Source organism: Microcaecilia unicolor, chromosome 6, assembly GCF_901765095.1.
Source record: "Microcaecilia unicolor chromosome 6, aMicUni1.1, whole genome shotgun sequence".
Taxonomy (NCBI): domain Eukaryota; kingdom Metazoa; phylum Chordata; class Amphibia; order Gymnophiona; family Siphonopidae; genus Microcaecilia; species Microcaecilia unicolor.
This window is the reverse complement of record NC_044036.1, coordinates 301,799,301-301,811,315: the sequence shown is the minus strand read 5'-3', so window position 1 is coordinate 301,811,315 and position 12,015 is coordinate 301,799,301. Positions and strand designations below refer to the sequence as shown.

At 41.7% G+C, this 12,015-nt stretch overlaps 1 protein-coding gene across 1 annotated transcript in view; it reads right to left on the bottom strand.

Moving 5' to 3' along the window:
- The window catches only part of TBCD (tubulin folding cofactor D), a 477,889-nt gene that overhangs the window by 345,048 nt on the left and 120,826 nt on the right, over positions 1-12,015 (bottom strand). Inside the window, exons 9-11 of the mRNA XM_030208042.1 lie at positions 8,497-8,542; positions 8,085-8,217; positions 1,655-1,785 (exon numbers count right to left, since the gene is read on the bottom strand). Coding sequence (XP_030063902.1) covers positions 1,655-1,785; positions 8,085-8,217; positions 8,497-8,542 — 310 coding nt within the window. The remainder of the gene's footprint in view (positions 1-1,654; positions 1,786-8,084; positions 8,218-8,496; positions 8,543-12,015) is intronic.

The window sequence follows — 12,015 nt, the reverse complement described above, 5'->3', positions numbered from 1 at the left end:
TCCGTTGTGGCCAACCCTTTCAGCTTCCTTATAACCATTTTCCTCAATTTGTCATAGTCACCCTTTCAAAAATTGAATGCTGCTACAGTAGATTTCTTTAGTGACTTCACTCCAGATAACAGCTCATATTTGATCATGTTATGATCACTGTTTCCCAGCAGATCCAACACGGTTACCTCTCGTACCAAGCCCTGCATTCCACTAAGAACTAGATCTAAAATAGCTCCCCTTCTTGTCGGTTCTTGGACCAGTTGCTCCAAGAAGCAGTCATTTATTACATCTAAGAATTTGATCTCCCTAGCACTCCCAGATATAGCATTTATCCATTCAATACTGGGGTAAATTAAATCACCAATTATTATAATGTTGCCCAATTTGCCAGCTTTCCTAATTTCTGTAAACATTTTTTCATCTCTCTTATCTTTTTGTCCTGGCAAATGGTAGTATAGCCCTACCAGTATATTCTCTCTCTTCACACATAGGATTTCTTTCCAGAAGGATTTGTGCAAGTCGGTTCCCTATTTTACATACAGCACAACCTCCCCTCCAATTTGATCCACTCTATCATTGTGATATCTATCATTGCCTAGCAGCTATGCACGTAAATGCCAATTAGTGGTGTAATTTACACCCATAGCTGTGTGCATACAAATGGCACCTAAATTAAGGTGCACCTTATAGAATTGCCATATATCCTTAAATAGAGAAAATACACGCATACCGTATTTTTCGGACTATAAGACGCACCGGACCATAAGACGCACCTAGGTTTTAGAGGAGGGAAATAGGAAAAAAAAATTTTTTCCTTTTTCCCCTCCTCTAAAACCTAGGTGCTCCGGTGCGTCTTGTCCGAGTTTTGGATCGCCGTCCCCTACTTACGCGATGCCATGTTCCTTGGTGGTCTAGTGACGTCGGGGCAGGAAAGAGCCCCCTCTTTCCTGCCCATCGCGCTGCTCTCCGTGCTCCTGACTGCTTCCTGACGGTCTCGGCGAGATTCAGAATCTCGGCGGCCATTTTGAATATCGCCGAGACCGTCAGGAAGCAGTCAGGAGCACGGAGAGCAGCACGATGGGCAGGAAAGAGGGGGCTCTTTCCTGCCCCGACGTTACTAGACCACCAGGGAACATGGCATCGCGTAAGTAGGGGACGGCGATCCAAAACTCGCTACCTTCGGACTATAAGACGCACCCCCCATTTTCCTCCCAAATTTTGGGGGAAAAAAGTGCGTCTTATAGTCCGAAAAATACGGTAGTTAATTTTCCTAGATTCATGGTTTATTTCTTGGAAAAGCACACTTGATTACACTAAGTTCCTCTAACATGTAAATAGAAAAGCACCAGTATTAATAATCATCATACTTAAAGATGGAAGCTACCAAGACAGTGGTAGTGGAGAAGTGGCCTAATGGTTAGTGCAGGTGGCTTTGATCCCAGCATCCTGGGTTCGGTTCCTACTGCATCTCCTTGCGACCCAGGCCAAATCACTTAACCCTCCATTGCCTGAGGTACAGAAACCGAGATTGTGAGCCCTCTAAGGACAGAGATACTACCTGCTTATAATGTAAGACTGTTCTCCGCTTTGAACTTGATGGTTAAGCAGATTATAAATGCCAAAATTAAATTAAATTAAAATTAACACATTGTACCCAACATACCTATGACATTCTCAATCTCACTTGGAATATCATATTCCTCATCATCTTCCACTGCAGGCATTGCTGGCCTGGCATGCCCCTGAGCTGAGACTTGCAGGTTGGCAGCTAGAGATCTGGAGCCACGCTGATATCTGTATGAGGAAAAGAGTTTTATTAACAATGTACAAACATGGTATGTTTCACTTGGCAAGCAATAAAACAAATTCCTTCTTATCCAGAAAGGTCTGGAATAAAAATAATCTAAAATGGATTTCCTAGGGAAGAGGAGAGCTGTGCTGCACAGTTACATGCTACCTCACTTTGATCAATGTAATATGCAGTATTCCCAGTTCAACATTATCAGCTTTGCTGCGTACGCCTTGTAGCGCTATAGAAATGCTAAATAGTAGTAGTAGTTGCACAGAACTCTGCAGCACAGCTTCTCATGGATTTGAGTCGGGAGGTACATATGTCTCAACTGAAGCTGTTGCACTGTTTACCTGTGGTGCAGTGTATTGCGTTTAAGTTTTTGCTGTTGCTATTCCAGATGCATCAGGGTGTTGCTCCATTGGCATTGGTGCAGTGTTTGCAGACTTATTGTCCCACCAAGGCTTTGCAGTCTCAAGATTTGAATTTGCCAGTTGTTCCTTCGTTTCATCAAGTGTGTTTGGAGGAAATTCAAAACTGAGTTTTTGCTATTGCTGGCCTTTATGGAATCTCTTCCTTTGGCTATGTACCAGCTTTCGTGTGTCCCAGTTTAAAAAGCAGTTGAAATTCTGGTTGCTTTGTAAGGCATTTTCTTGAGGAGAGAGTTTTTCAAGATTCTTTTGGGGTATTTGATGTTTGTATGTCTTCTTGTAATGCTTTCTATATTATTTTATGAGTGTTATAATGTACTCCGCCTAGATGGTTGGATAGGCGGCCTACAAATGTATTAAATCAGTAAATAATTAAATAAAATCTGACTAGGCCCCTCACTGGGAGGCAGACAGGAGATTAGACTGATGACTATGGTGTAGTGGCCTTGCTGACGTCATCTGTTAGGCAACTGGAAGACAACAAAACTCTGTGGCCATTGGTGTTTACCCAAAGGAGCATGCCTGGCCCTTATGGTGCCCCTTATGGGTGCTCAGGAGGAGTGAGAGGCGCTAGGAGAGTAGTTTGGAATAACAGAACGTTGGGGAGGTACTGCTTTTAATCTCATGGGAAAGTAGAAGGAGAGAGGAAGACTACTTCTGTCAGCACCTTAGGCCCTATGGACCCACATTGTGGTACTAGGTGATAATACAGCAGCCATCGCTCCTCAACTAGAAAGTTCCAGGGCATCTCAATTCTGTGGTTTGGTCTACCTCTCCCCTACCCCAGGTTCTTATCATCTCTCTCCAACAAGGGAGTGGGGAAGGGTTCACCAGAAGGTTTTCTCTCTTTAATGGGAAGTCCACAGTAAGGCTCTCAGGAACATGTTGAAAAACATAACAAGTAGAAAAAGAATGCACAGACATGGTTTCCAACACAAATTTCATGGTTTGGGGTAGGGCTGTCTTTGGGGCAGAAAAGAAGAAAGCATAAGCATATATGAGAAGTTATGGTGGAAGAATGCATTTGAATTGTGTGTGTATGGGATGGGATGGAAGTGTATGGGATGTAATTCAGTGAGTAGGGGATTGTGTGAATTGAAAGTGTTTGTGTAGAAGTTGAGTATGTTTGGTGGTAACAGATGTGGTTATGAGAAGTATGTGTAGGATGTTGTACGTTTGAGAGGGGGGTTGAGTACTTGGGTGTGTATACGTGTGTGTATGTGTCAATGTATATATGAAAGGGTTGGGGGGGGTTTAAGTTTGTGTGAATGGGGGTCCTGTGGGTAGGCTATATATGATACTGTTATTTGCTAAGAGGGATATGGGAGTATTTTGTGAGGATATGGTTGTGTATGTAGGCAGGGGACGACTGGCATTGGTGTCAAAAAGATGTCAATCATTTTCCCTGTTTCTGTGGAAGATACATATTCAGTTTAAGAAGATGTGCTGGGAGATGTTGCCTGCTAGCATTGTCGCATCATCAATTAGGGTCTATTCCATAGAGTGAAAAGATGAAGCTTGACTAACATAGCTAAATCAGCATAAATGTTTTTGTAAGATATACGTTGATAATCAGGAATACTTATCATACAAGCAGTTTTATGAATAGAAATGGATGTAAGAGACGGTACTAGAAATGTACTAGATATGGTTTTCAAGGGTGGCGATGTAGAGAAAATGAAAGAAATCTCGGTGAACCTGGAAGATGTACTGAGCCAAACTGACAAATTAAAGAGTAGTAAATCACCTGGACCGGATGGCATACATCGAAGGGTACTGAAAGAACTCAAACATGAAATTGATGATCTACTGTTAGTAATCTGTAATCTGTCGTTAAAATCGTCCGTAGTACCTAAAGATTGGAGGGTGGCCGAAGTAATGCAGATGTTTTAAAAAGGGTTCCAAGGGTGATCTGGGAAAGCTTGTGACAAAATTCCTTACGAGAGACTCCTGAGAAAATTAAAAAGTTATGGGATAAGAGGCAATGTTCTGTGGTGGATTAGGAATTGGTTATTGAGGTCTACAAAATCCTGAGTGGTATAGAACAAGAAGTGAAACGATTTTTTACTCTTTCAAAAAGTATAAGACTAGGGGACACTCAATGAAGTTACACAGAAATACTTTTAAAACAAATAGGAGGAAATAGTTTTTCACTCAAAGAATTGTTAGGCTCTGGAACTCTTTGACAGAAGATGTAGTAACAGCAGTTAGCATATCTGGGTTTAAAAAAGGTTTGGACAAGTTCCTGGAGGAAAAGTCCATAGTCTACTATTGAAACAGATATGGGGAAGCCACTGCTTGCCCTGGGATTGGTAGCATTGAACGTTGTTACTATTTGGGTTTCTGCTAGGTACTTGTGACCTGCATTGGCCACTGCTGGAAACAAGATACTGGGCTAGATGGACCATTGGTCTGACCCAGTATAGCTATTCTTATATTCTTGTAAAATATATTTTCACCAATCCATTTTGTGGAAGTCCCATTGCATCTTTCTTGGACGGTGATGATTGGAAGGTAAAGGCCAATGTGTATAAGCATGATGAAGGATTTCAAAATCATGATGAAATTTCAACATGGTTGTACTACATGATTTCAAAATGTAAGCAGACCAAGAACTGGGTTTGAGCAGCAATGATTCAGTGCAACTAAAGCAAATACCTGTAAAACTATAAGCTGGAATAGAGTGATTTAACAACTAAAGCAGTGATTCCTAAACTTTATTGGTTTACAGCACCCTTACTGTTTAAGCAATTTTTTTTTCATGATGCCCCTAGGCCACACATTTCCTTTCAGGTCTTCTCCCTCCCCCTCTTCCCCCAGCTGCCATGATGGTGATTTCCGAGGCACAGAGTCCTAAGCAAACCAAGAAGAGGTGGTGATCTGCAAATCAACAATATGGCAGAACAAAGAGCAGACCAGGACACTGAAGAACAGTGCGATTTATTCAAAAGACAAGCACCTGACGTGGCCACATTTCACCCAAAGAATGCTTCAGAGGTAGGACTACAATGCAAACATATAAATATTAAAATCTGTGGATACTCGGGGTTGGCAGGCTAAGAAACAATTTTTGAAGATTTGGACTGCATATTTGAACACACTCACTCAATGAGTTCATGCCTCCCTTTTAAATACGCTGGATTTATGAACCCATCACAGTACTGTGGCTGTGCTAACATTTGTATTGCACTTGTGACTCTGTGCCTTTAGCAGTTGAATGGGGTTTTATGGGAGGGAAGGGTGCAGGGCAGGAGGGTTGGGTAGAGGGGGACAGGATAGAGGGGGGTCTCTATCTAATACTCTTGTCATTATTCTTGAGCATTATTTGTTTTACACTGTATTTGCTTTTGTTATGTATTTGGCGATGCCTTGTTTGACTTTGTTTCTTGCAAGTAATAACGATATTCAAATAAATATTAAAATTTTAAAAAAATACCAGAAAGGCAATTCTAAAAATCATAATATAAAAGACAACTTAGAAATAAACAACCAAAAAAACAAGGAGTCATACAAAAACAATTCAATAAGGCATAGAGTCCTGCCTTTGCTGGCAGGGTTGCCCAAGCCCAACCAGTTGAAGCAGTCCGCTGCCCGAGCCTCAGGCTCCATGCTGCCTGATGAAGTCAACAGCAATTTTAGTCACTGACACCGGCACTCCCACACATGCAGCAAGCCTGGGAGAGATGGCATCAGTGGCTGAAGCATGCCGCCAATTTCCTCAGGCAGCATGGAACTCAGGGCTTGGACAGCAGACCGCTTCAGCTGGCAGAGCTTGGGCATCCTCATCAGCCATTCCTTGGGTACCACAATTTTGAAGGGGGTCTTAAAATATGCCACTGCTCCCTTGTGAGCCTGCTGCAATGCCCTGGGGTACTACAGTATATAGTTTGAGAACCGCTGAACTCAAGATTAACAATCAGCACAACAAGATGGTATTCACTCCAGAAATCTGAGGAACTCAAACATGAAACTGCAGATCTATTTCTAGCAACCTGTAACCTATAAAGTCAGCCACTGTTTCTGAGGACTAGAGAGTGGTTGATATAATACAAGTTATTAAAAAGGGTTCTAGGCAAATAGTGCTTGATGACAAACCTAGTACTTCGTTTGTACTTAGCCTATGCTGTTTCTTATTCGGTGTATACTGATTTGGGTGGCTATTTATTATGATGTGTCATCAATAAAATTGTTTATAATTCGAAGTGGAGGGAAGGGAGGGTTAGGGGAGGGGTAAGGGTGGGAAGGAAAAGTCAAACTGTTGATGGTATGATTGTTTTATGTTCATGTTTGGAAGATTTAGCTCTGTAATATGCGATTTGTAGAGCTTGTCGGCTACTTACTTTCAAATATCATCAATAAAAAATGTTGAAACATAAAAAGGTTTCTAGGGGCACTCTGTAAAACCATAGACTGGTGACTGAAGTCTCTGACAGGCACAACAGAACAAGCTATTTTTCAAAACAGGATTACAAACCGTATTGATAGACATGAGAACAGGAAAAAGCCAAAACACAAAAGTTTTGTTTTAAAAATGTTAGAAATTTTTGAATGTAAAAGCAAATATGCAGATAAGGGTTAAGTTGGTTAATAGAGTATATCTGGATGTTCCAGAATGCATTTGGTAGCAGAAGAAAGGGTTCAAAAGTACACAAACACAAACAGAAAAAGAAAAGCACAAAAGAGCGTTCAAGAGTCCTTTAATGAGTGGACCCAACACAGGCCGTGTTTTGGCGTAAGTATTATTCTGTGCTTTTCTTTTGCTGTTTTTGAATGCATGTGAGAATCCTCAAAAAAATTAAAAAGTCATGGAACAGGAAAAATAAATAGACTTAAATACAAAATTAAGAGCTGGACAAGGTCAATTTTTTCAATGCAAAGAAATGAATGATGACATGTCCCACAGATCTTATAGGCAGTGCTGTTTAACATTTACATAAATAATCTGGAAAAGGAAGCTAGTGAGGTCAACAACAGGTAGATGACAAAATTATTCTAGAGATTGTGAAAACTTGGAGAAGAAAATTGCTAGAATGGAGAACTGAGCATTTAAATAACAGATGAAATTTATGGTGGATAATTGCATAGTGATGCCCATAAAGAAAAGTTAAAAATTTATGAGGCCCTTTTACAAAAGGGCGGTAGGGGTATCACCAGCTTGGCGTGTGGCAATTCGGACCTATCACCAAGCGGTAATTCAGATTCCTGCCATGTGCCAATTCCAGAACTAGAAATTATTTTTTTCATTTTCTAGCACAGGGGATGTGCCCGGCAGTAAAAAAAAATGTCATTTATCAGCAGTGGTAAAAGGGGGCCTCGGTGTATGGCAAACCTGCGAACTGCCACCGCAGGGCCCCTTTTACTGCCGTTTGGTAAAAGGGGCCCTATATGTATTTATTTATTTATTTATTTATTTGCTGCATTTGTATCCCACATTTTCCCACCTATTTGCAGGCTCAATGTGGCTTACATTTTGCCGCTATGGTGATCACAAACTGGGGGGTTGCACAGAGATTGTTTCTAATAAAAAACATTCCTCATAAATCATATAATATAGAAAAATCTGAGTATTCAAAATTTGCCAATAAATTAAGACATGAAAAGAGTCATTCAAGTAAAGCACCTTAAAAATATTTATAATAAGTATTTTTAACATGCCTTTTCAGTGCATGCTTAAAAAGTGTGGTACAGTCTAAGCATAAAAATCAAAACAACAGAATCAATAGGTTTGAACAAAAAAAAACACCAAACAAAGTACTAGAACAGATATCCATACACATCACAAATACATAAGTAAAAGATCCTAAAAAATCCTACTACATCATGGCTTTGCATAACAATGAAAGAATAAAAGATTTTAAAAGGTGTTTACAAACCTCCAGTGAGCTACCTTTGTTTTCAGAAAGGTGAGCCCAAGACGCTGTACAAGTTTCACTCCTAGCTTACGGAGAACGGTCTCGTTAGTTTCTGACAATCTGCAGCTCTCCAGACACATGAACACAGTATGAGCTGTAAAGGGAAATGGATGCTCAACGTAAAATATCTGTATGGTACTTTGGTATCTATTTGATTTCCATTAAATCTAGTTGAAGAATGCTATACTATAAACATCCAGATTGTGACAGTACCCATTTTAACGATATTTACTCCATTTCATGGGACCCCTTTCCCCCAGCTTGGTGCATTAGGTGATAGCCCATCTTGCCTGCCTTTATCAAAGGCTCTGGTGGGAGAGGTTAGAAAGAAAACCAGAAAAAAAGAAAATTGAACAAAATAAGCTAGCCTTACCGTATGGCAAGCAGTCTTCCCTTTTTCCATGTTTAAAGAGTTGAGCCTGTGAGGAAAAAATGGTTTTAAATTCTGGAACGTTTTCGTTTGCATGAAAAGACAGTTCTCTAGTAATATGACACTCCTTGTTAAGACTGCATTGGCATTAACAGAGAGCATAGAGATGGATGTGACATTAAGGGGACAATTCTATAACTAGGTGCCACAATTTAGGTGTCTAGATGCAGTACGCTGAATACTAAGGGGTCTTTTTTACTAAGCTGTGCTAAAAAGTGGTCAGTGGAAGTTTTAGCACACAGGTTTCCCGCGCGCTCCGGACACGTTTTAGCAGAGCTCTAAAATGGCCGAATTTCAATTTCTTCCGTTAATAGCCATGCACTAATTTCCAAATTAGCACGTGACCATTACCACCTGAGCCCTTACCACCTCCTATTTAGCTGGTGGGTAAAGGCCTACGCACTACTCAAGTGAAAATTGGGTAGCATGAAGCAATGTGCCCGTGCTGCCCGAATACCGCTGGAAATGTCTACTCCCCATAAATCGGCATCTAAGAACCTATCATTTAGGTGTGCCTGCAAGTGTAAATATCAGAAAAGTCAATCTCTATGATAACAAAACAATACTTACTGAAGAAACACTCATCTAATAATAAAAAGATATATATTTAAATCTTTATATTTTTTGTGTAGAGCCTGGAGATTTCAGTATAGACTGCAACCGCAGCCGGGCATTTAAATCAGTAAGACTTGCCACTGTAGTGCGGCTCACTATATAGCTCTGTACATCATGTGGTACTCTCCGTACACAGCTCTATTTTGTGTGTAAAACTATAAACACGAGGGTCACGTGACGCCATGCTGGAGGACAGTCGCTAGGCTGAGTCACTCCGGACCCCGACGGTTTCCCCGCGAATCATTATTAGATAATTGGACCTCACACGGATCTACAATACTTGCAGAAGCAAAGGCTACAACCCGGATCGTTGGAGCAGTGCAAAAATAACTAATGGCAGCAAGATCGGCACATAAAGACAGAGCCAAGGGCAGAGCTGCGGGCTCTACGATCTCATCGGCACGGGTGTCGGAAATCACCACAGATATATCCGTAGTGATGGAGGAGCTGTTAGAACGCAGATTTACTCCTTTAGACTCTAAGTTAGAACAGATGCAATCACAGCTCACTGAGCTCGCCAAAGAATGTGGGACCTTTCAGCAAAGAGCCAGTGATGTGGAAGATCGAGTCATTGTGGTTGAATCAGCCCAGGAATCCATGCTTAAAAGGATTACAATATTGGAGGCTAAGGTGGAAGACCTAGAGAACAGGTCACGGAGGAATAACCTGCACCTGGTAGGATTACCCGAAAGCATAATTGACAGAGATCTGGTGGGTTTCCTGGAAGGCTGGTTACAGAAAGAGTTACAACTAGGAGATGGATTTGGCCCCATTCGTGTGGAAAGAGCGCACAGGATCGGATCCAGACAACCTCAACACACAAAACCCAGAGTAGTGATTCTTAGGGTTCTAAACTTTCAACACAAACAATCAATTTTGCAGGCATTACGTGCAGGGAAATCACTGGTATACGGGAATGTAAAAATATTGTGCTTCCAAGACTATTTGGAGGGTGGCAGCACAGCATAGAGCTTTTGCCCCGGTGTGCTCTAAGTTATTTGATGCAAAAATAAAGTTCGCCCTGCTATACCCCGCCATCTTGAAAATCACTTACAAGGGCTCCACACAAACTTATACATCGGTGCAGAAAGCGTGAGAATTTATGACACAAATAGGAAACCGGGAGAATGAGGGAGATATGGAGGTAAACCGGTGACTGTGTCTCTGAACCCTCCAGGCTGGAGAGGACAGATCTTAAAAACTCAACAGGTTGGGGGCATTTGGATTCTCGTGTGCCATACTATTCATATGTCTCTTGCAGGGAAGTCCAAGGATGCTGATTTGCTTGAAAGATTGCCACCACGCAAAGGAGTGATGGACTTTTTTAATATATTTATAAATGATTTAGAGATGGGAGTAACTAGCGAGGTAATTAAATTTGCTGATGACACAAAGCTATTCAAAGTCGTTAACTCGCGACAGGATTGTGAAAAATTACAGAAGGACCTTACGAGACTGGGCGGCTAAATGGCAGATGACGTTTAATGTGAGCAAGAGCAAGTGCAAGGTGATGCATGTGGGAAAAAAGAACCCGAATTATAGCTACGTCATGCAAGGTTCTACGTTAGGAGTTACGGACCAAGAAAAGGATCTGGGTGTCGTCGTCGATAATACACTGAAACCTTCTGCTCAGTGTGCTGCTGCGGCTAGAAAAGTGAATAGAATGTTGGGTATTATTAGGAAAGGTATGGAAAACAGGTGTGAGGATGTTATAATGCCGTTGTATCGCTCCATGGTGCAACCGCACCTTGAGTATTGTGTTCAATTCTGGTCGCCGCATCTCAAGAAAGAGAGGTGCTATCCAGTCTTTTGCATTGAGTGTCACATGTATGATTATCTCCCAATTGGTGAGGTGTCATATGTGTGTGCCCGATGCAAAGAGCTCCTAGCTCTCAGAGAACGTGTCCGTTCCCTTGAGGCTAGAGTAGCAGACTTGATGGAGCTGAGGGAGACAGAGAGGTACATAGAGGAGACCTACAGGGATGTTGTAGAGAAGTCCCACCTCCAGTCAGGTAGCCCCTGTGCTACCTTGGAGGAGGGAGGTCTCCTAGAAGGAGAGCATCACCCTGGTGAAGTAGGAAGTACTCCTGTAGCCAGGACCTGCCCACCAGGGGATGTATTATCCTTTCGCACCGAGGATATATCTCCAAATGTTGCCCGGGAGGGAAAGGTTAGGACAGCTGTTGTACTTGGTGATTCGATCATTAGGCATATAGATAGCTGGGTGGCTGGTGGACGTGAGGATATTCCACGTATTAGAAAAAAGGGAAAAAAGACTAAACGTCAGCCGGCGTGGCTAAACAGTAAGATAAAGGAAATCATTAGAGCCAAAAAACAATCCTTCAGAAAGTGGAGAAGAGAACCAACTGAAAGTAACAGGATAGATCATAAGGAATGCCAAGCCAAATGCAAAGCGGAGATAAGGAGGGCAAAAAAGGACTTTGAGAAGAAATTAGCGTTGGAAGCAAAAATACATAGTAAAAACTTTTTTAGATACATTAAAAGCAGGAAACCGGCCAAAGAGTCGGTTGGGCCGCTGGACGAAAATGGTGTTAAAGGGGCGATCAAGGAGGACAAAGCCGTAGCGGAGAAATTAATGAATTCTTTGCTTCGGTCTTCACCGAGGAGGATTTGGGGGGGACACCGGTGCCGGAAAGAATATTTGAAGCGGGGGAGTCGGAGAAACTAAACAAATTCTCTGTAACCTTGGAGGATGTAATGGGTCAGTTCAGCAAGCTGAAGAGTAGTAAATCACCGGGACCTGATGGTATTCATCCCAGAGTATTAATAGAACTAAAAAATGAACTTGCGGAGCTACTGTTAGAAATATGCAATCTGTCCCTAAAA